Source organism: Equus asinus, chromosome 4, assembly GCF_041296235.1.
Source record: "Equus asinus isolate D_3611 breed Donkey chromosome 4, EquAss-T2T_v2, whole genome shotgun sequence".
In the NCBI taxonomy this organism is placed as follows: domain Eukaryota; kingdom Metazoa; phylum Chordata; class Mammalia; order Perissodactyla; family Equidae; genus Equus; species Equus asinus.
Genome location: NC_091793.1, coordinates 102107762 through 102133846, shown reverse-complemented (window position 1 = coordinate 102133846; position 26085 = coordinate 102107762). Strand labels below are relative to the sequence as shown.

The following is a 26085-nucleotide window of genomic DNA, read 5'->3' as shown; positions in this document are numbered from 1 at the left end:
CACGTGGATGTGGGAGTCCAAAAATAAAAACTGGTTAACCTCACAATTTTTGCTCTACTCAGAATCCTGAGGTAGACTAACTATAACCACCTGGCATTTCTATAAGCTGTACTCAGGATGTTAAATTATACCAGTAATTCTACTAGCTAAGTATATACACATAAGTCCTGAGAAACAATAGTTTTCAAATTTAAAATTTTAATTGAAAGAAGAGTTTATAAAATGTGTGTTTGTCTTCAATATCAATTCCCGACTCTATTTCATTTAAAATAAATATCTATTGGTGTGTCTTATCTGCATTACTAAAGAAGCTCTTAAAAAGTAGAGCCCTGGTCTTTTCCTTTAATTAAATAAAAGGAGAAATTACCACCGCCATTACTCTCAGTAATGTTATCTTTCCAACTGGTGCTCCCCCACTTATTCATTTTATATTCTGCTGCCAGTTGATTGTTCCTGAACCATGACATCCATCACATGGCCCCTGCATTATTTTCTGAGTCAGAGTAATCAATCTGGAAACCACTAATAGATCTATTAATTCTTTGCATCCATCACAGCAGAATCCTCCATAGCATCCTCAAATGTTAGGATGTTTATCTACTTAGCATGATCTGGGAGCAAAACAAACATTTAGAAAGTCAATATAAATAAGAATTTTCCTATTTCCCTTCAGAATTCTAAAATGTAGGGGCCAGCCCAGGGACATAGTTGTTAAGTTCACGAACTCCACTTCAGCAGCCCAGGGTTTTTGGTTTTGGATCCTGGGCTCGGACCTACACACCACTCATCAAGCCATGTTGTGGCAGCATCCCACATACAAAATAGAGGAAGATTGGCACAGATGTTAGCTCAGGGACAATCTTTCTCACCAAAAAAAAAACTAAAATGTAATGTTACATTTGCATTCTATGACGTTAATTTCAATCACCAGTGATTTAGCCACAATTATTCACTTCTGGAATTAAAATACCCACTATAACATCAAAAAACAGAACAAAATCTGGCTTAACTGACTGTGTTTTGCCAATCAGAAATGTCTTTTAAATAGCATCATACACTGTCACCCATATTCCCCAACCACGCCCAGTAAAAGAAAATATATGTCATACATGTTGATATATAATTAAAATGACCTTATTAAATCTTATTTTTGTATTACATATTTTCCATCCAAAGGGACCACTCAATATTTTGCTGTAATTATTTATAAATTATTAACAGTTAACTTCCAATTATCTGTGTCTGGATCAACTATCATAATCTTTAAACCCAACATGGCTTTTCCCTGGAATTGAGTCTATTTTTAGGCTAACTTCTAGATTTATTAGGTTTTCTCATGTGTGTTTAATAAATACAAGCATAGCTTAAGTCATGGCCCAACACGAGAAGGAAGGTTAAATATGCTGCTGAAGAAAAGAGTAATATAATGGCATTTCAAACCCAAGAGGAAATCATCTCTATATTATCCATTATCAATTACGTGTTTCAAGTTTGTGCTCCCTTCAATTTGTGTAATGAATATGGATAGCACAGTGAGTCACTACGCCCACCCAATAAGTACCTTTCCAGATCTTGGTATTTTCTCTGCACCAAGCAAAATGTCAGGCACAAACAGAGTAGGTATAGTTGTTGAAAGTCATCTCTAAATATTATATTAATTCTCCTGTTATTTAATTGTTTTAGCTAAAGACAAGACCTAAGCACAATGAATTTAATTGTAATTTAAGCAGTTACAATACAATTCCTAAGGGGAATAAATCCTTACTTCTCAGTTTCAGTAGATTATTGGGAGCTATCTGATTAGTTTTACTTAAGACTACTTGGGTTTCTCTTTTCACTCAAAAGATGAAAATTTCATATATCTTGTGTCTCACTAGTAATAATTTCTGGTTAAAAAATAAAAATGAGGGGCTGGCCCAGTGGTGTAGTGGCTAAGTTCACATGCTCTCCTTCTGTGGCCCAGGGTTCGCAGGTTTGGATCCTGGGCACGGACCTAAGCACAGCTCACCAAGCCATGCTGAGGCAGCGTCCCACATACAAAATAGAGAAAGACTGGCACAGATGTTAGCTCAGTGACAATCTTCCTCAAACAAAAAGAGGAAGATTGGCAACAGAGATGCTAGCTCAGGGCCAATCTTCCTCACCAAAAAATAAACAAATAAATAATAAATAAATAAAATAAAAATGAACTAGTAGTGTGTGTACATTAAACTTTGGTGTAATAATAATTGTCAATACTTTTGTAATTCTTATGCCAGCTACTATTCTAAGTATTTTTCCCTTCATTTTCATAAAATCTTTAGGAAATATATTCAATTATTATACTTATTTTAACAGTTGAGAAAACTGAGGTGCAGAGAAGTTAACTAACTGGCTGAAGTTTCTGTAGCAAATAAGGGGCAGAACTGGTATTTGAACTCAGTACAGTTTGGTTTGAGAGCCTGTGCACTTAACTACTAGACCATACTACCTCCCTGTTGAATTATCTGACCTTCTTCCTATTGAAGAGAACACAGACAAATGGTGCCTCCACCTCTCTCTCATATATATCTGAGTAGAACTAGAACACCAATTATCTTTAACTCTCTTCCAGTGACATCCTACTCTGACAATATAGGCTGGCTTAGATGCCCCTCCTGTCTAGTCTCCTCTCTCACATAGTACCTAAGATGCTGGTCTGTTATAATTTTTTTCTTTGCATTCCCCAATCAATAATAATTCCTTGAAGCCAGGGTTATTGAAAGACTGGCACACAACACAGTGCCTGGAATATAGCAGAGGTTCAATAGATGTCTGTTGGATGAATGACCACTTCTCATTGCTTAGGCCTGCCCTTTGGCATTCTGGACTGCACCAAAACAATCATTTCCACCACCCATCACCACCATCATTAGTCTAATATCAGCTTCTGCAATTCTCCACATCGTGACAAATTTTGTATTTCTCTTTGAAATGCTTTAGAAAAGCATACCAACAGCTATCCCAGAGGAAAAAATGTCTTACCTTCTAAATCTTCTTTCTCAAAGTGTGTTTTGAGAATAGAACGAGTTCCACCTCTATCCACAACTGCCTCTTCATCGTTTCTCTGTAGAATGGGAAGAAAGAAGATGACATGATAGCACATTTATTCTCTTAATTTCAGAAACTAAACTTTAATAGGATCTAATAGTTTAGGGGTTTAATTCAGCCACTTCAACCTATTTGTACATGATTATTCTATATGATTATCAAGTGTTAGTTTAAAAAGGAGGAGACTAAAATTAATTTGACCACTTATTCAGTGGAGGAATGTCATTTGATTTTCCATGAAATGGAAGGCAGTCAAACATTCCAGTTGGCATCATTTGTTGGTGAGATGAAAAACAGAAAACAAACAGTTATCCTGTCAATTTAGTAACACGCATTCTTATCTCTGATAGAGAATTCTTGTTAACAAGATAACATTTTGAACTACACAAGGAAAATATGAAAATCATTAGCATTAACACCACTAATGCTATGGCAGGGTGAAATAATTCCACTCCATTAAAAAGGGGGGGGGGATCTAATCTCCTGATAGCAATTAGTAACAATTATTAGGTAAACTACAACTCTAATTACTTTGCTTCAGTATAATGCATTTTATTCAAACTAAACTATAAATTACAATCATGTGCATTAAACCTTCATTCAGTTTGTATATATATACATAAACTGCTATATATATATACACATACACTTTTTTACCTATTTGGAATGGCTGGGCAGACGTTGTCTTCTGGACATCCTACATGCTCAAAACAATACACTGACTGATTTGGTACTCAATAAGACAATGGGGGAAGGGGTGAGTATAATCCATTTACTATGCAGAAATAGACAAAACACAAAATACTGAATGAAGGGAAATACAAATTATTTCCAACTTTTATCTGATTGTTAACACATACATAAAAATTGCCTTAAAAGTGAACACTGAGCACAAAAGGAGAAATGGGAAGGTAGACTAAAGATGAATGAGTCTTCCAAGATCTATTTCTAAGCCTATTCTAGTATAAGACTTTAAAAAAGTAAAAGATTTGTGTCTTCTTTGAAAGCTTTTTAATTCCTGAACATAATCACGATAAAGATTTAGTCTCCATGTTTTAAAAATCAGTAATTTCAACTGCAGGATTAGAGACATACTTCAACCTAGAAAGACTGGCTGTCATGTGCTTCACATGCAGCAAAACATACAGAAGAAGGACATGTTTTATAGTCTGTAGTCCTGTGTCTTTCTGAGAACATGTGCTGAGTCAGGTCAGGGCAAAGTGTTTGAAATCAGAGTTAAAGAAATCTACACTATGAATGAGAGAAAAAAATGAAAGTGAATACAGGATTCAGAGTTCATTGCTCTTCTGTTGGGCAGTTTTAAAAATCTGTTGGTTTGAGCAATAATAACAATAGAAAAAACTAAAGATGGGATTTATATAATTTCCCTAAACCAAAAAAATCCAAGTTTCAGCCTATTTAGAGTCTGTTCTTGATACATTTACAAGTCAAATCTATCCTGTATGCAAATACATTCAAATATGTGTCACATTGGAATGTATCTCTGCCCTCAGGGGTGTTGTTAGGAGGAATGCCCAAGGCTAAGTCATGCATCCATGTTCAAAGGCCAGAAGGAGCACTATTCCACTATATCTCACAATGGTAGTCTTTCAAAACAAATGCAAAATGGAAAACTTTATATAGAATATAAGCTGTATTCTCCTATATAATATTTAATTTTGATTTCAAGGACCTGAATCAATTTTCAACTTATATAAAATGGCTTATCTGCTTATTTTTAAAAAGCATGTATACTGTCCATATACAAAAGATAATTGTATTGAATAGCTAATGTTAAGATATTGAGATAAAACAAAATTTTGCAGCAGAAGTAGAAGCGGAATCTAAATAGGAAATAGTTGATTATTTAATTACTATACAAGTTGCAAACAGAAGTGACCTAGTTTGAACGTTGCTTTGAAAGAAAAAAGAACTAGAAGCTAGAATGCAAATGTTATTCAATGTAAGTGACCAATTTTCAGGTTTCATATACATTATCCTCTTTAAATACTCTCTGGATATTCCATAAAGACATCAAATGTATGATCTCTCAATCTGAAAATGCCCGAGATAAAAATTAATACTAATACACATACTGAAATTCCTCTACTTTGATTATAGTTCAAAAGATCATTTCAATATTTTTGAAGACTTTTTAATGGAGTATTTCCCTTCCTCCTTATTACCAAGAGAAGTAAACACGGGATGTGATGAAGGGAATGCAGAGGGACATATGGGACTAGGTGCCAGTCTATGTGGTAATTCCAAATAGACTGGTAAGGTTTTTATTATACATTTTATTCTATACATTAATGTGCCTTAATTACCATTTAGGAACAAATTTTATCACTGTGTAGGGAGAAAACATATAAATATACTACATTGCCTCCCAATACAATTTACCCTTGCCACCTCATTGAGTAAACATTCATAAAATGATTGATTCCATTAAATAGCAAAGGACAATGTTTTAAAATTTGGGGGGACATGACCCATAGTAAGAAATATATTCTATATCCCAAGAAGTCACATATTCATATATATGTAATCAAAACAAAAGTTTCACAAACCAAAATTTACCCTTACTATAAGCAATGCATTCTAATATTTTCTGTTCTAGGGTATTCTATTTCATTTAAAATGCTAGTCACTATCCATTAAATTTACTTCAGGCTAAAAAATGGGTTTGTTCTTCCTTCCACCAGGAGAGTAATGGTTTGCTCTTCCTAGTTCCACTGAAGCACATATCTCCCATGCCTTTCCAGGAAGGAACGAAAAAATACTATTATCTATGATCCTCTCTAGTTAAACCCTGCATATGACTAAACTGATTTGTATTCAGTTATTTTAAAGGGAAACTCCATGCAATTGGCATAACCCAAATGCATTCTATGGTTTTCTACAATTTGATTACTTCTAAACATTTAGACATTTGTGTTTTGGATAAAAATGTATATAAATGTAAATTGGGAGTATATCTACCTCCAAAAAAAGTTTTTGAAAGGAAGAGTTTTGTTGTTTTATTTTACTAAACTTATTAAAAAGAAATAGCCGAAAAAAGAGCTTTCTAGCTCAGTTCTCATGTTTGAAGTGACCTTGAACCAATATACTCTTTTATGAAAGAGCAACTAATATGGGCCAGCACATGTAAGTGTTAAAATACTCAAATAAAAATATCAACAATTTCTTCTAGAATTGTTTATAAATACGATTAAGCTCTCTATGAATATGTAAATAATGTATTTTTTTCATTTATCATAACTCTTGAGTACAGACTTCAGTGAAATAAACTTTTCTAGTTATACAAACCAAAATCTAACACTATTTCCATAAGTAGGAAAATTCAAACTTTTTCATGTCTTTTTGATAATTCTCATATCATTTGAGAATAGATTAATAGAGGAGAAAACAGTTCATTTCCAATTTAGAATTCTTTCTTCCCTAGAACTATTTATCATATAAATTTTTTAAAAAGCAACCACTTTTAATGTCTTTTTTATTAGGTATTAGAATAGTATCATGTGTTGTATATTCTCCACTAGCCCTTACAGATCCACTTTCCACTCTTCTCCACCATGTTCTGTCTTTGTGGTCTGCATCACCACGTTCCTTTGTCTTCTAGCGTCCAACTGAGTTCAGCCAATGAGAGATAATGACAGAGGACCAGAAAGTAGGAGACATGGGCCCTGTTGGGTCGTAGTTTGGGAATGGCTGTGTTCTCTATCAAAGATCAGAGCTCTTGTCATGTGACTCTTCTAGGGCTATAGGTCTTGCCACTTTGCATTAACTGTTCCTACACCTTGCTCCTTTAGGCCTAGGAGGAGTGACAGTTTCTGACTGTTGCAGTTTCCTGGGATTTCACTAAAGCTAATTGATATCCCTTTATCTTGCCTACATTTTTAAAATAGTCCCTTCATTAAGCTCTTTCTGTCATCTTTGTAGAGTGACCATCTGTTTCCTGCTGCGACCCTAATCCACACATATGTGTCACATTTGTTTTAATGACTAAAAATCCATGACATCAAATTTTTTGGAGATGGGCATATAATTCAAATGGGAACCTACACACATGACTTTGACTAAGAAATATCTATCATAAAAATATTGCTGAGGGGCCAGTCCAGTGGTATAGTGGTTAAGTTCACACGCTCTGCATTGGTGGCCCAAGGTTCACAGATTCGGATCGCCAGGCGTGGACCTATACACCACTCTTCAAGCCACGCTGTGGTGGTGTCCCACATACAAAATAGAGGGAGATTGGCACAGATGTTAGCTCAGGGACAATCTTCCTCACCAAAAAAATGAAAAAATGAAAATAAACCACATTGGAATGGGGGAAATAAAAATAAACCTAAAATATACAAAATAAATATTTTTTAAAATACTGTTGAATGAAGAGAAGAGAAAAAAATGGTAGGGAAGAGAGTTCATCAAAGAACTCTCAATAGCATGATTAACTCAAGAACGATTAGTTTCTGAAAGACATGAAAAAGAAGGTATAGAATAAACTTCTGGATATGTGAAAGGGAGTGAAGAGCAATCAAATATAAATATTTAAGACTTGCAAAGAATATTCCCCATAACTCAAGGAATGTATGTGTATATTTTTACTCACGAAGCTCCATGCAGAAGTGACCCTTCAATTCAGTGTACAAGGTCTCTCTTGGTTAATATGAATGAAACATTTTCTAGTTGTTTTAAGGAGTAATAGAAATATATAGACACATATGTTTTATAAACATGACCAGAGAGCTAGTTTTCTAAGTGTTTATTATTTCCATAGGCTCAAAACTTGTCAATCCTCATTAATGTTAAAAGTCTTCACAGAAAACTAAGGTTGATTTTACTCTCTTCACTAACATTAAAACATGTATTTTCCAAACTTGCAACATCTCACATATCATATTATTTTCATACTCTTCTTTAATAATGTGTTGCAATTGTTTCATTAAATAACAGATGCAAAATTTTAACGTCTTGGTTTTCTTAAATTATGATATAAAGAAAATTGAACATTAACATTTAGATCCAATGTTAATTTTCAACATATGCATCTGTATTTACTCTGGGGGCATTTAATTTCTTTCATTACCATGTAAGCTAAAGTATGACACAAATATAAAAAGGTAAACTGTTTAATCTCTAATTGTATTATGCTGTATTAAATAGGATAATATATGTGAAAGCATCAGCTCAGAGATTAACACAAAAGAGTTCAATAAATACTAGCTGAACTGGAATCTAAGCACAAGTGAAGCTTAACTTTAAATTTCACTTATCATATCATATTTTCATAAAATAAATGAACCCATCTAATTTTACTAGCATATACTTTGAAATTAGGTATTTAAAATCTAGTATCTACTCTAAAATATAGACTATACCATCTCATGGTAATATGAACTAAATCTATCTCATATACTGTTTTAATTAAATTATATGAAACATATTTATTCTAAAATAGCCCAGTAAATCACTCTTTCTCCTTCTCTATGTATTTTTATTAAAGAAGCAGTCAACTTCCTTTCTAAAGTATCTAATCGGGGAGGCGGCAATTAGGTTTCATTTACTTTGTAAAGTAAATGTGTTATTGCCTCTTTACACATATAAGAAAAAAATAGAACTGAGAATAAGAATTGGAGAGGAAAATCCTCTGTCAAAGGAATAGGGCTAAGAACGCATAAACTAAATCGTTCTGTAAAAATTTCAAGATTTTTCTTATTCATTTACTTGGAAAACTCCGCCCATGCAAACATTAAAGACCACTTGAGAGACTACACAGTTAGGTCTGGGAAGTTCATCTGTTGAAATGAAATAGTCCAGAGTCAGGTTCAGGAGTGAAAGTCTTCCAAGGCTAGGCTATTTCTGGCTCAGAATTAATTTCATCACAACAAACAGTATTGTACTTATTACTGCCACCGTGACTAAAGAATACTATCTCTCCTAGTGGGTCCAACATCTGATGGTTTAAAACGTGAGAAGTTAAAAACAGTTTTAATTAGCCAAAAGTATTTTAAACAGTAGTGATACCTGCGTGATTGAGTTATCACCTTGTTTCCCTACCTGATCTTCCAGATTTGTCTGTTTGTTTTGAACTCCAGACTTGATTCCTACCTGGTTCTTAAGAGTCCTTCTAAAGCCTCAGTTCTGCCCACGAACCCAATTGTGTACCCAGACAATGGTATTAACTACTGCTAGATTTCCTTACATGCCTCAGGCTGTCTTTACTGTCTTCACGCTGCTTTCTCATAAATGCCATACAAGGCTCCATCTGTCTTGTCGGTTTTCCTTGATTTGTCCCACTGTGTCCTTCACTAAGCATCTGCCACATCCCCATGAGCTTGTTTGGTGCTCAAGTCCAAGTTCTTGCCAGTATGACCTATCGCTCTCCTGCTGATGCTCCATTTAGGAGGTCAACAGAAAGGCAGTGTTGGGTAGACGCTGAAAGTTTCTCTAGGGGGCCATGTACCACCCGGATTCAAGCCCTGTTTCAATTAATCCCTAGCTGTGTGACTTTGGCATTTTATGTAATCTCTCTGTGTCTTGAGTGACTGACTAAGACGTGTAAGTTCTCAAAATTCCCAGGCATGTACTAAGTTCTCAATAAATGCCAATTATTATTATTGCTATTTATATTATTATTTGCAGTATTGGAACCACAAAAATCAATAAGACATGGTTCCTTCTCTCAACAAGCTTATAGAATTCATGTTAAGTACAACACACAATGGTATTGTGAAAGAAATTCATACAGGTAACACTCAACTATAAAGATTATTATTTTTCTCCAAAAAACTCAGTAAAGACTCCATTAAAAGAGACACATGACCTGATTTTTAAAAGATCAATATATCCTGGCCAGGCAGACAAGGGGACAAAGTGGTAGTTTGGTCATAAGTATCAAGACAAAAACCTAGCTTTTTGAATAAGGGTGAAAGACATTAGTGGAAGCCTGGAAGCTGGAGCAAGATTGACTTGATGCTAAACTGTCAAGCTACTCATTTGACTCTCCTTACAATCCAAATGGCTGGGGAAAAATTCTCCTCAAATCTTAGACAAGATAAAAAATCTTGATGTGAAAAAGTAGAACTTCTAGGAATTAGAAAAAATAGAGAGAGAGGGAGAGATTATTTTTTAAATTAAACACTCTATAGATGGGTGAAACAGTAGACTAGACAGAAGATATAAGAATTAGGAAACTGAGAACAAGATCTGGAAAAATTGCACAGAATGTAGCACAGAACAACAAGGACATGAAAAGTATGAAACAGATCACTTAAAAAATGGAAGATAATAAGAGAAAGTCTAACATATACGTAATTGAAGTTATAGAAGCTGAGAATAGAGAGAACAAGGGAGAAGTACTGTTTGAAAATAACAGGTGAAAAATTTCTGCAATTGATAGTAGAGATGAATCCTTGGATTCAAGAATCACAGTGAGTCACAAACAGGATAATTAAAAGATAATTCACACCCACACATATCATGTGAAACTACAGAATGACATATTTTAAAGCAGCAAGGAAAAAAAAGATTACGTATAAAGGAATGATAAAATAAAAATAGAAGCCAGGAAACAGTAAAACATCTTCAGGATACTAAGGAAAAACAATTGTTAGAAGTATATACCCAGCAAAGCTATCACTCAAGGAAGACATTTTTGCCAAACAGAAACTGAGAGCATTTATCACCAAGCCATCCTTCCTAAATGAATTTCTAAGTATGTACTTCAGGAAGAAATAAAAAGATCCCACAAAGGATGTCTGAGATGCAGAAGGAATGCTGAGCCAAGAAACAGAAGGATATAAACAAATATAAGTAAAATAAAAATAAGATGAGTTTACAAATCAACTTCATGATCCCTAAGATCTTTTCTAGTTGTACAATACTTAAATTTTTCTTATATTAAGTTTTTTTCTACTTCAGTGTAAGGGTCATTCTTTGCCTGTATTCAAGGATCCATCTGTGCTTTAGTCTAAGATAATAACATTTATAATCCCCCCGTATATCAATACCGTTCTCCATTCAAAATCTTGATTTTTTACTAATATCTCCACTCAAAATCTTGATATTTTTACTAATACAATTTAAACTTGTAGGAGACATAAGTATCAATTACAGAAAGGGGACAGAAGTTTGCAAAAATATTTTAAAATAAATTTAGTGATTTCTACCTTTTCCATCAGGAATAAAGGTTTCTTCTTTGCAACTTTGTAAGAATCCAGAAAATTAGAGTACTGTCCAAGTATTTAGCCTTCTCATCACAAATTAGGACAGCTCTGAGTTGGCCTACATACACAGCAGTCAATTATATAAATTATTTAAACTGAAATAAACCCATAGTGTCTGTATGAGTTATAGGTGAATTGGATTTGAACATTCAATAATTTGCAAACTGAAGATAGAAAGAATTTTCCTGATATAACTAAAACCAACAAATCAAACCAGTTAGGGCAAATAATAAAATAATATTTATAAGACATTATTGATTAAATAAGTAGGAAAATTCCAAAATATTTTTAAATAACTAAAACGGTATTGAGGAGGAAGAAAAATAAAACATTAGAAGATGAACTTCAATGATGAGTAAACAAGTAGTGAAAAGAGACATTTCAGGTATACACATGAGGTATGAAAACTGTAGTGTTTAAATATTAATTTAAAAAGTAAAGTAAGCAACAAGTTCAGTGATTTTTTTCTTTAACTTTAATGATTGCTTATTACTGATGTTTTATCATATTACTGATAAAGTAGTAGAAATCTGAGTAGCCAAGCAATTTACTAAAAAATTGACTATTGCATTTAATACCAACTTTACGCCAACGATTTTCCGAATTGCACAAATGCCAAAAATGTGGGAGAGTGAGTGGAGAAGGGCCATTGTATTTACTTTCCCCTTTAGATCCAAAAAAGAATAAAACCAAACAAACAAAAAAAACTGTGCTCTTAAATTTTCTAATTGTCTCAAAATCCAAGGGATAAAGAAAAATAAAATAAAGACTACCCTAAACATGGAAAAAAATGGAATTGGATTTGAAATGGGAAATGAGAAAAAAGAAAGGGATGAATAAAAACATATATAACTCTCCTGATGCATAACTTCTTAAATTTCCTCAATTATTTAGTCCCTGCACAAGCCCAAAGACTATCTATTATTTAAATTAAATTTGTGTATAATTGAGATGTGAGGATTTCTTCTACTTCTTTGAAGAACCAAGCTCCAATTATTAGAAATATATGTAATTAATCTGCTTCTCTACTTATATTTAACTGAAACAGACAAAACTAATTTATACTTTGCATCACAGCTATAAATAGCTCTCATTTTTTAAATTCATACTATCAATAGGCACAGAGCTAAGGTCTATGAGAGGAAGCAGAGTGGTGGCTAAGAAAATCTGTGAAACCAGACCGCTTGGGTTCATATCCAGTTCAGACACTTACTACTGACTTGGGTTCATATCCAGTTCAGACACTTACTACTTACTTAGCCCTGCGACTTTGAGCAAACTCTTTGTGCCTCAATTTCCTCATATGCAAAATGGGAATTATTTTATTTACTTCATATGGTTATTATGAACATTAAATGAGTTACATGTTGTTAATGTGTTTAGAACAGTACCTAGGAGTTCTATATTAGTGTTAGTCAAGTAAACATACTTTATCTTATATAATCCTCTCAACAGTTCTAGAAAGTAGACATATTTATCTCCACTTCAAGGATGAGGAATTTAAAGCTCAGTTAAGAAAGGCTAAACGATTTGTTCACGAGTATAATTTGCTCAACTAACATTAGGCAGGATTAGGATGGGAATCAAATGTTATACGAATTTAAAATTCACGTTTCTTTCTACTGTGTCACATACTGCCTCATTTTCTCAAAAACTTAGCCATTTTTCTCCCAATTTTTACATGTTGCATATATAACATTAACAATAACAGAAATTTTATATAGAAAACATTAAATGACATTCAAGCCCTCTTTCTGAAACCTTAGAATTTCCTATATTTTCCTCTAATCCATGTCAATAAGAATATATGTGAACATAGTTATGTATTTTGATTCTTTTAATCTTAAAGTGTGGTTATTACTAGTGCTTACAATATCATGTGGTCCTCTATCTTTTCCTGGACTACAAGAAGAGTATTATACGTTTCCCAGACTCTTGCAGTAACTAGTGTTGACCAAAAGGTTCTAAGCAAAAGTAATATCGTGTGTCACATCAGGGCCAAAGTACAGAAGAATGGCTTTGCTCCAGACTCCTCTCTTCCCAAGTGCAGTGACCAAAATCAGGTGTCCAGGTGGTGCAGCTATAAAATCATCGAGCCGCTGTCAGTTTGAATTCCTGAGCGACTGTGTGGAACAGAATTTCCCAATGTCAGCCCTGACCCACTCTAGAAATGCAGTATGAACAAGAAATAAATGTTCATTCTATTAAGCCACTGAGATTTTGGAGTTATTGCTGCAGCATACCTTAGTCTATCCTGACTAGGGAGAAAACAAACATTTTTATATTTATACTTCTCAAAATTATACTTTCTAATTGTTACATAATATTTCATCCAGTTGGATCTTATATAGTTTGCTTAATGCTTCCCGTAGTATTGGCCACTTAGATTTTTATCTAATTTCTCACTAATACAAATAATTTTTCAATAGCTGTATTTATAAAGATTACATGTTAGAAAATTTAACAGAAGCATATAGAGGATAAATAAATTACTATCTTTGGTTCCTACTGCATCAAAACACTGGATACAACTGACTACGTATTTAAAAGTACTCGTGTAAAATGCAATTGAATGGTAGAACATACTTTTCTAATGAAATAAAGAAATCTTAAAGGAAGAAGTTAAGACAACAGGCTAAAGAAGATAGACTTTGATGCAGAAATAGCTACACAAGAGCAGAGATTTAAAAATGAGAAGGGATGAAGATATTGGACCTGTGAGAAAAACAGGTTAAAAATGTTTAAAAGACAGGATCAACATTATGAGAGAAAATAGAATGAGAAAAACAGGTATATGCCACCGATAGCTATTTGTTAGTATGTGAAAAAAGAGAGAATGATAATGGCTTAAAATTTTAAAAATAGAAATATTAGAATATTGGACTTCGCATATGGCTGCTGAGAGGACTCCTTAAAATCATCTAATCTATGATCCTTATTTTAAAGGTGAGAAAACTCAGATCCTAAAAGATTAAGCCAAAATCTCAATTAATCACACAACACAGCTTCCATTTCTTCTCTACTTCAGATTCCTCCACCTTCTGAAGTTCGTGAAAGCAAACAGTCTAAGTTTGGAAAACACACACCATATCAAGAAAAGAATTAATATGACGTTGAAGATAAGCTTTTCTCATTTTAGGCAAATAATCAGCCTTCAGCTGCCCAAACAGACTAAGACGGTTACTAACAATAATAGCCATGGACAATGTTAGGTGCTTTTCAAACGTCATCTCACTAGACTCTACAGCATATTATCCCCACTTCACAAATGGGAAACTGAGGCTTCATAATTAACTAATTTTCCCAAAACTATAGAACTAGTAAAGTGCAGAAACAGGATTTCGACTTTGATCTGTTTAATTCAAAAACTCATGTTTTTTGCTTCAGTAAATCTTCAGAGAGAAGCTGAGCCAGGCTAAGTTTTGAAGAATAAGGTTTTTGAAACAGTGAGGAGGATGGGAAATGAGGCAGGGAGATGAGCACACACAAAGGCATAGGAAAAAGTTAGTGTTAATTAGGAAATTCCAATTGTTTGATATGATTATTAGAGCACAAGGTACCCACTGAAAGTATAAAAATGAAGCTGGAAAGTGAGGGTTCACCTGCACAACAAAGATCTTTGTGTGACTCACATATTTTGCACCACGTAAGTAAAGATTATGAAGTGTTCTACAATTTAATAATTTTAAAGAAATTGTTTAGCTCAGGGCCAGTCTTCCGCACATACACACACAAAATAAAAATAAAAAAATAAAAATTGGGGGTATAGTTCTTTGAGTTTAATCACATATTTAGATCCTGGAGCCACTACCACAATCAAAATACAGAATAGTTCCATTTTTCCAAGAAACTCCTTTATACTATCCCTTTTTAACCATGCTGTTTTGCGTGTTGATATCTATGTGTTGAGCTTGTTTCCAGAAACCTTGCCAAAGTAATTAGTTTTATGAGTTTTGTTTGTTGATTAGAGTTTTTGGGATTTTCTAAATAAACAATCATGTCTGTGCATAGGGACAGTTTTATTTCTTCTTTTTCAGTCTGTATGGTTTTCTTTCTTTTCACGCCTCTTGCATTTGCTAGGTCTTGTAGTACAACATTGAATAGAAGTGGTGAGACTTCACATCTTTGCTCCGTTCCTCATCTTAAGGGTAGAGCATTTAGTCTCTCACAATTAAGTATCATGTTAACTGCAGGTTTTGAGTGATGCCCTTTCAGGTTGAAGAAGTTTCCTTCTCTTCCTAGTTTTCTGCAAGGTTTTTTTTGCAGGATGAATGTGGAATTTTGTCAAATGCTTTTTCTGCATCAATGAAATGATCGTGTGGTTTACCTTATTTGAACTGTTAATGTTGTGGATTACTTTGATTGGTTTGAAAATATTAAACCAGCCTTGCACTTTCAGGATAAAATCCATTTGGTCATGATGTAGTATTCTTTTTATAAATTGATGGGCTCAATTTGATAATGTTTTGTTGAGGATATCTGCATCTATGTTCATGAGAGATATTGGTCTGTACATTTTCTTTTCTTGTTCTGCCTTTGTATGATTTTGGCAGTATGGTAATTGTGCCTTCATAAAATGTGTTGGAAAGTGTTCCTCCCACTTCTGTTTTCTGGAAGAAATTATCACTTCTTCCTTAATTTTTTTGTAGAATTCTCCAGTGAAAACATCTGAGCCTGTATTATTTCTACCTTTGAAATGTTTCTAACTATAAATTCAATTTATTTAAATGTTATAGGATTATGTAGTTGATCTATTTCATTCTGGGTGAGTTTTGGTAATATGTTATTTTCATAGAATTGATCCATTTCTTCTAAGTTGACAAATTTACCCACGCAGAGTTTTTCCTAGTATTCTCTTATCAACCTTAAAATGTCTGAAGGGTTTATAATAACATTCCCTCTTTCATCCCTAATATTGGTAATTTCTGTCTTCTCTCTATTTTTCTTTGTCATTCTTAACAGACGTTTGTTGATTCTCTTTCTGAAAGCTTTGGGGATCTCTTTACTCTCAGTCTCGGAAATTTTATGATGATGTTCCTCAGTGTGACTACTCTTATTTATTATGCTGAGGACTTGGTGTGCCCTTTAAATCTTGAAACACATGTCCTCGTTTCATAGTATTTAAAAGTTATTTTGAACTATTTCTTCTCCTCTCTTTTTTCCTGTTCTCTCTTTCTAGAACTATCTCAGATATCAGACCTTGTGTCTTCTAACTTTTGTATTCTTTCTGTCCTGTTTTCTACTTTCCTCTCAATTTTCTTAAAGATTATTTCATCTTTATGTTTCATATTTTCTGTTTAGTTTTTCATTTCTGCTATCATATTTTTAATTTCCAAGAACTCTTATTTGTTCTCTCAATATTCCTGTATAATAGCACCATCATTTTGTTTAATGGGTGAAATATCTGATCTTATCTCTCTGAAATTATTAATAATAGAATTTGCAAAGTTTTCTTTTCCCATTATGCTCTTTGCTCCCAATAGTTCAAGTATACAACATAATGATTCGATACTGGTATATATTGCAAAATGATCACTACAATAAGTCTAGTTAACATTTGTCAGTACACTTAGTTGCAGAATTTCCTTTTCTTGTGATGAGAACTTTTAAGATCTACTCTTTAGTAACTTTCAAATATGCAGTACAGTATTATTAACTATATCGCCATTCTACACATTACATCCTGTGACATTTATTTTATAACTAGAAATTTGTATCTTTTGATTCTCTTCATTCATTTCTTCCACCCCCCACCCCTGGCAACCACCAATCTATTCTTTGTTCTCCCTATCTATGAACTTGGTCTTTTGTTTGTTTTTCTGTTTAGTTTCCACATATTAAGTGAGATTATATGTCTTTCTCTGTTTGACTTCTTTCACTTACCATAATGTCCTCAAAGTCAACCTATATTGTTGCAAATGGCAAGATTTCATTCTTTTTTATGGCTGAATAATATTCCTCTGTGTGTGTGTGTGTGTGTGTGTGTGTGTGTGTGTGTATCACATTTTCTTTATCCATTCATCTGTTGATAAACACTTATGTTTTTTCCATATCTTGGCTATGCTACAGTGAACAAGGTGGTGCATATACCTTTTCGAGTTAGTGTTTTGGTTTTCTTCAGATAAATACCCAGAAAAGGAATTGCTGGATCATATAGTAGTTCTATTTTTAATTTTTCGAGGAACCTCTATACTGTTTTCCATGGGGACTGCACTGATTTACGGTCCTGCCAAGAGTGCACAAGGGTTCCCTTTTCTCCACAACTTCGCCAACACTTTGATAATAGCCATTCTAACATGTGTGAGGTGATATCTCATTGTGATTCAATTTGCATTTCCCTGATAATTAGTGATGTTGAGTATCTTTTCATGTCTGTTGGCCATCTGTATATCTTCTTTGGAAAAATGTCTGTTCAGAGCCTCTGCCCATTTTTTAATTGGGTTGTTTGAGTTCTTGCTATTGAGTTATATGAGCTCTTTATGTATTTTGTATATTAACCCTGTATCAGATATATGATTTGCAAATATTTTCCCCCATTCAGTAGGTTGCTTTTTCATTTTGGTGATGGTTTCCTCTGCTGTGCAGAAGCTTTTAGTTGATGTAGCCCCATTTGTTTATTTTCTCTTCTGTTGCCTTTGATTTGATGTCAAATCCAAAAAATAGTTGGCCTCTTCTGTGTTAGAAGGTTCCCTCAGAAGTCACATGATTTTGGTCAAGTACTCATATGTAAGAATATAAAACTAAAAAGCTAACCAGAAATCCTGACTATGTGGATAGGGCTTGTCAACTTTGAGCATACTGTAAAGTAATTTGGTTTGACAGTTTCTTTGGAGAACTCTGATGTCAATATGTCCAGTAAGTTCCTTTTGAGCTTGTTAGATTCCAGTTGGATCCTCCAGTATCCTGTCTGGTGGATGAAGGTCTGGCTGCCAGCTTTATGGGAGCAAAATGGAGGAAGAAAGTTGGGACCACAGCATTCTCACTGAATCGGGCTGTTTTTAATATGGTGCTTTCTGACTTCAACCATAGCTGGTTTACTCAGTCCAAAGAGATTCTGTTCAACCCTCTCCAGAGACTAAAACTCCAGTCTACTGCTGGAGTAAAGGTAGGATATTTGCCTGATTGGCTGAAGTGGAGGAGGAAGAGGATCCGGAAATGTGATTGAATTTTAACACAGTCCTCGTTACTTTAGTAGCTTGATTTTCTCTTTCAGAGATACCTGATGCCTTTCAGGATCCTCCAGTATAAATTGGGTTCGTTCTCAGCTTTTGCTACTGCCAGTTTACAATTCCGTTTTCTCAGCCAAGTCACTTGACATTTTCCTCTGCTTTTTGCTCAGAAAATTTTATCACTGTCTTTTTCCTCTCCTATTCTTCACACCTTCCTTTAGTTTTGGTAGAGAAAAAAGGTTAAAAAATACCCTTAATTGTCTTTTTAATAGGATTTTGGGAGAAAGGAAAAATAGCTGTTTGTATTCTACCTGATAGTTTTAACTAATGTCTCCTGATTTTATTTCATCTTTAACTGTAGTATATTTTCACAGCATATCAACCAGAGTAATATATTCTTATTACTACTATTTTATTACTAATATTTATTCTGTTGTTATTATAGTCCACTATAATTGTCAACACATTTTTCTAATCTCCAGTTCTTTTGCTGCTCTAAAGCATACCTCAGCACTCTTAAATTTCTATAACATAATCTATTTATTGAGTCAATATTTACTAATCTTAACATGTGTCAGAATCTGTACTAGGCAGTGGAGGTACTAAATTAAAAGACACACTTCCCTTCTAGGACTTCACATTCTAAGAGGGAAAATATACATGTATCTTTTCAAATGTTATACGTGGTGAATGTCATACCAGAAGTAGGTTTAGTATTCTAAGGGATATATAAATAACCACCCAATCCCACTAACTGATGCTTCACTGAGTCTTAAAGGGCAAATGGGATTACCAAGATAAATAAGAAGAAGAGCATTCTAGGCAAATGGCATAGTTGTACAAAAGCATGGTGGTATCAGTGACTTCAAAGGAAATAAATTCCCATTCTTTTTAATTTGATAGTTTTTTTTTAAGATAGCTCAAATGATTACAACATCTTGATGAGGAACTCATTAGCACTACTACTTTCACTGTAATTTTTTGTATGAGGAAATTAAGATACATTCGAACTTTACAATAAGCCAATAGTAGAGCTAGAACTAGAACTAAAATTTTGGTTTTCTGATTGCCATCTGAACAGTCAATCATTGGACAACTCTAACTCTACATTCTGAAACTGTTAGTCTGATTTTTCTGAGTGTTGCGTATAATTGCAGTAATAAGAACTAATATTCATTGTAAGGCTTACAATGTGCCAGGCACAGTACTAGAACTTCACACACATTTACTCACTAAAAATCTTCAAAAAACATGAGTATTCTGAGACTTAAAGAGGCTAAGAAACTTTCCCAGTAACCCTCAGCTACTATGAGGTGGAGACCGGGCTTGAAGGCATGTTAATGCTCTTAATCAATATGCTACACTGCAAAGGTATATTAGGTAAGCTTAAAAATCTAAAATTCCTTGGGGCAGGCCCAGTGGCATAGTGGTTGGGTTCATGTGCTCTGCTTTGATGACCCAGGGTTCCCAGGTTCAGATCCCAGGTGTGGACCTACACACTGCTCATCAAGCCATGCTGTGGTGGCATCCCACATACAAAATAGAGGAAGACTGGCACAGATGTGAGCTCAGCGACAATCTTTCTCAAGCAAAAAGAAGAAGATTGGCAACAGATGTTAGCTCAGGGCCAATCTTCTTCACCAAAAAAATAAATTAATTAATAAAGAAATAAATGAATAAATAGAATAAAATTCCTTAATTTAGCTCTAAAACAGTTCAGAGTCTGGTCCAACCCTACTTATACACCTCAGCTAATATGAATTCTTCATGGTATCCAAAGTGACCTAGGCCATATTTTTACATGAATATTTCATACTCATTCTCCATTTTTTTATTCAACAAAAATGTATTAAGTAGTTACCATGTGCCAGGCATTGTATTAGTGCTGGCTTTAAAGAAATAAAAGACACTGCCTTTGCCTTTAAACAGTTCATAGTCAAGACAGGAAAATCAAAGACTACAATACAGCATGTATTGTGCTTCAGTTAAGGTAAGAATCGGAAGAACATAAGGAAAAGACACCTAATTCACTCTGAAGGGATAAGGGAATGTTTCAAAAGGAGGCCATGCTTAATCTAAATAAATCTGGAGGCATAAGAAAGAGTTAGCCAGGCAAAAACAAAGAGAAATGAGGGGCCAAAGGCATTATAGGCACAGAGAACAGCATTTTAAAAGATTTGAGAAAGCCTGTCTCTCTCTGACTAGTAAAATTTAGATTAAGTTTGACTAAAGATAGTTAAGTTTAAATGTCACTTCCTCATTCCTCAAAAAATTAAAATAAAACTACCATATGATCCAGCAATACCACTTCTGGGTATATATCCAAAGGAAATAAAATCACTATCTCAAAGAGCCATCTGCACTCTCATGTTCACTGCCACATTATTCACAATATCCAAGACATGGAAACAACTCAAGTGTCTGTCAATGGACGAAAATAAAACAAACACAAGGGAATATTATTCAGCCATGAGAAAGAAAGAAATCCTACCATTTGTGACAACGTGGATGGACCTTGAGGGCTTAAGCTAAGTGAAATGAGTCAGACAGAACAAGACAAATACTGTATGTTCTCACTCATGGGAACTCAGAAAATTATCTTATTTAAAGGTAATGGACAACCTTGGAATGAGTTCAAGTAGGCACATATGCCTGTTCCTGGCTTACATTTTAGAAAGAGTACTGTGGCAGCTGAGTGGTGAGTAGGTTGCTTTGGGGATAGCGGATGGGAAGAAAAATACCAATTAAGAAATGATTACAAAAGTCCAGGTGAAAAATTAAGGTGTACTCACAGGAAGTCAATACAATGGGGAATGGAAAGAAGGGTAAAATTTAGACTCCTTAGGATAAAGAAATTTATATAACTTGGTGAATAATTGGATCTAAGTTTGGGATAAAAAAAATTGAAAATGATTATCAGGTCATCATGCTAGGAAAGACAGAGGTTTTGAAGAGTAAATAAGAAGTTTATTTTGGGACATAGCAAGTTTGAGACATTTATAAGATAATGAGCAGAGGTGTCTAACAAGATGCAATGTCTGGAACACTAGACAGTGGTTAAGATACAGATTTGAGCTATAGATTTTGGAATTCATCCCTATGTAAAGCAGAAGTTCTCAATTTTGGTTGCCCATCAGATTCACTTGGGAAGCTTTCTGTAAATATAGATTCCTGGGTTCTATCTCAACAGGCCTGGGGGTGTAGTAGTTAATTTTGCACCTTCCACTTCAGCAGCCCAGGGTTTGCAGGTTCAGATCCCGGGAGTGGACGTACACACCGCTCATCAAGCCATGCTGTGGCAACATCCCAAGTATATAATAGAGGAAGACAGGCACAGATGTTAGCTCAGGGCAAATCTTCCTCAAAAAAAAAGGTACACATTCGATTTTGATGCATAGTCACAATTAAGAATCATTGGTGGGTAATTTAAGTCACGAGTATAGATTAGATTCATGGTTTTCAAACAGTACATTGCATTAATTAGAAGAGACTGAGAAAAAACTATCAGAAAGATTATGATAATAATAATAACTATAATTTATTGAGCACCTATGGCAGGAACTGCACTAATAAATTTACGTATATTTTTTGTAATGGAAGAGAAACCAGAAAGAAGGAACAAAATGAAAGTCAAGTCACACCTCGTCAATGAAGTCTTCCACAGCACTTTCAGTTTACCTTGATGTCTTTTGTCTCAATTTGGCATTTAGAATATACTATATGGCACTGTTTCAAATACCTTACTTGTATTAATTCATTAATTTAATTGATTCTCATTACAACTCTAGAGATTAGTATTTTAGCATCCCCATTTTACAGATGACAATAATGAGGAAAAGAGAGATTACATAACGTTCCTAAAATCAACACAGCAGTAAAATGGAAGATACGGGAGCCTAACAAGGGAGTCCAACTCTAAAACTCTAGCTCTTAACTATTGTGCTATACTACCTCCCTCCAAACAATATAATAGACTCAACAAATTCTTATGAGATTGAATTAAATTTGAAAAAAAAGGAAAAGAAATGGATAGGTATAAATGGTATACATTTATATGCAGCACATTTTGCAAGGTACTTCATTGAAACCAGGGTTTTGGGCTGGCCTGGTGGTGCAGCGGTTAAGGGCGCACTTTCCACTTCTTGGCGGCCTGAAGTTCGCCAGTTCGGATCCCAGGTGCTGACATGGCACGGCTTGGCACACCATGCTGTGGTAGGCATCCCACGTATAAAGTAGAGGAAGATGGGCATGGATGTTAACTCAGGGCCAGTCTTCCTCAGCAAAAAGAGGAGGATTGGCACTAGTTAGTTCAGAGCTAATCTTCCTCAAAAAAAAAAAAAAAGAAAGAAAAAGAAACCAGGGTCCGTTGCCTTTTAAAAAGAGGAGTTTGATAAAGGAATATTCAATCTTTTTAACTTATTCTTATTTATATTCCCGTATTATTTTTTAAAAGGGGAGGGGTGCCAGCCCCGTGGCCAAGTTGTTAAGTTCATGCACTCGGCTTCGGCGGCCCAGGGTTTCACTGGCTGGGATCCTGGGCGCGAACATGGCACTGCTCATCAAGTCATGCTTAGGCAGCATCTCACATAGCACAAGAAGGACCTACAACTATGTACTGGGGAGCTTTGGGAAGAAGAAGAAGAAAAGGGAAAAAAAAGAAGAAGAAGATTGGCAAGAGTTGTTAACTCAGTTGCCAATCTAAAAAGAATAAAAATAAAATAAAATAAAACAAAAGGTGTGGGGTGGGGCAAAAGATCACTTCACTAAATGTCTTTTAGCTGCTTTTTGAGAAAAAAAATGTTTAAAAGTCTTAAAGCAACCCAAAGCCCAATGGCTTTCAAGGTTTCTTCCAGAAATAGATCTATGATTCTAAAATAAGTGCTGAAAATTTGTTGGGCCCCTACCATATGTATGGCACCTTCCAAGACAACGTAGAGTCACAAGGATTAATAAGAGCAACCTCACAAGAACTTACAGAAAAGAGAGTTTTCAAATACTGCAGACTTCTACAGGAAGAAACAGAGTATTCTCAACTATATGGGTCTGCTATTGCCCTAAATATAGAGCCAGAAGAGCAACTGTGTCTGGCTTCATTTCTACTCACACTTGTGGAATTCCATGAGTTTTACTTCCGACATACTTTATATCGATGATATACTAAATGAGAGTACTCAATTAGAATGTTTTCACAATTCCCATGCACTATTATCATCTTCCTGGGTTGGATAACAAAAGTCACATCCCAGCTGTCATATCTAATAGAAGTCTGCTCTTGGATGTTACCCAGCTTTTTTCCTAACCCCAGGCAATACTGAAATGCTTCCAGTACACAAAGGAGAAGATTTAAAGGTGATATTAAAAGTATTAGCAATGACAATTTATTTTCTCATTTCTAAATGAACAAAGAGCAAAGCTAAAATATCTTTGCGACTTCCATGATTATAAATAGCAATTTCTATTTCCAATTTTCCCTAAGACAAAGTTCTTATTATCCAAATATTCACCACAGTGGCATGCGTATTCATTGTATTAAAATGATCCCTCTAGATTGTCCTTGGTCTAGGAAATGTCAAAAACAAAGGCAAAGCTAAATCAGATTACCTACCAATAAAATAGAGTTTACATCAGGGACAAGCAGGAGGTCTCCTAGGATCTGAAATCTGGGACTTTTGAGTGGTTGTGGATAGACTGAGAAATGCTCTCACGTGCAATTTTGATAGAGAATTTTATTAAAATCCTTCATTTTGCTTCTACCCCCTACCTTGTCAACTAACTAGTAAATCTACTCAGGAATTTAATTTTCATTTTCAAAGTCTCAAGAGGGTTAGAGCTCTGAAAATGACTGCAAAATATAGGTACTGCTCTTTTGTTTTGATTTTATTTTCTCCCAAGAATAAGGAGATCAGCACAGAAATGTTCTCAGTTAGAAATCATAATCTAACATTGAAGACTCTACACTATCTGGTCCCAACAAACCTTTCCTCTGATAGTCTGAACTACCCCACTAGACTATAGCCAGAATGAACTACTATTCCTTACCAGTCAAACATATTATTTGCTTTCTGCCTCCTTGCCTTTGCTCACATTGTTTCCTCTACCCGAAATGATCTTTCCCCTGTCCAGGCCAGCCTTCAAAGTCTACCTCAATGCTAGCTTTTCCATACTTCCTTAACTCCCCATCTAGCCTCTTCTCTCCTCTTCCCACTCAGCTTGAAATATTGTGCCCACTGAACTCACAGCAGAAAATTTATGCTACTTTCACATCCCTTTTGAATCTCAATAGCACTCACTACTTTTCACATTCTATTATAGTTACTTGCTTTTAGTGGTTATGACTTACCACCTGCAACTTCCTGAAGGCAAGGACCTATTGGTCTTTATATCCTTAGCCTGTACTGTGCTTGCTAGAACAATGTAGGGTTTTGTATGTTTGCTCATATGTTGTTTTAACAAATTGCACTATGCTGAGATTTGATTGACCCCATGCCAACTTTTGAGAATCAGCTGCACATGGAGAAAACTGCTCAAGAGAACTAAAATGCAAAGATGTCACAAAATGTAACGCTTAAGCATTTATATTTCATCCAGATGTCAGATTACTCCTCGTATTTAGGATCTTGACAATTTTTAAGCAAATAGATGTTTTTACATTAAATAATCACCAGTGATGCAAAATATTATATTCTCTCAAATACGAACTTGAATTGTTCTATTCACATACATTATTGTGTTATGAATATATTTCACTTTAGTCTTTCATTGAGAATAAAAATATTAATTAATAAATAAAATTATTAAAACAAGTTGTGTTTAACTTTCAGCGAAGTTTTTTGTCCTGAATGTTTCTAACGATTAAAAAAATAGATCATTAAATCTAAGCTATGTATCTTGTCTTTATCATTTTATTTAAAACTTGAGTTTTACTCCTTAACTTTAATCTTCAATTATAAATAAAAAAGACCTGACATCACTGTTAAATTTGCCCAAAGGCCCAGTAACCTTTCTGTCATGAATGAAGTAGCTGGTATAACATTCGGAAGCAAAGGATCTATACACATGGAATCCTAATAGAAGTTTAAATCAGCCTACTAAGCAGATGCAAAACTTTAAACACAGAATTTTTCATCAAGTCACAATTCCAATAGTCAGTAAATATTAGACTTTAATTGGATGTAGCAAGTTTTTTCTTTGCATTTTTATACCCATCTTTATTTCAGTGTACTGAATTTCTTAGTTGATAAGGAGAATGAGGGAGAGGGAACAAAACTAAACTATATGATTACCATTACAAACACCTGCCAATAGCCCATCCTAGGTCTTAGAATGTGTCTAACAATGTCCATCAACAAATAATGTTGACACTAATGTGCTTGGTATATACCAGGTACTCTTACAAATACTTTATATACATTAACTCATTTGATCTTCACAACCACTTTTTGACGTAGGCACAATTATTATCCACATATTACAAATGAGGAACCTGATACCCAGAAAGCTTAAATAACTTGCCCAGGACTTTCTAACTGATAAGTGATATAGCTAATATGAACCCCTTGAATGCGGCAGTCCAGACACTTAACCACTATACTGTACACCTCTTACTGCAGCCAGCT

At 34.5% G+C, this 26085-nt stretch overlaps 1 protein-coding gene across 16 annotated transcripts in view; it reads right to left on the bottom strand.

Moving 5' to 3' along the window:
* SLC4A10 (solute carrier family 4 member 10) overlaps nt 1-26085 on the bottom strand; it is a 284389-nt gene that overhangs the window by 176852 nt on the left and 81452 nt on the right. For all 16 annotated transcript variants that reach the window (XM_044768822.2, XM_044768819.2, XM_070507978.1 and 13 more), the window contains exon 2: nt 3004-3085. In XM_044768822.2, the coding sequence (XP_044624757.1) occupies nt 3004-3085 (82 nt within the window). The remainder of the gene's footprint in view (nt 1-3003; nt 3086-26085) is intronic.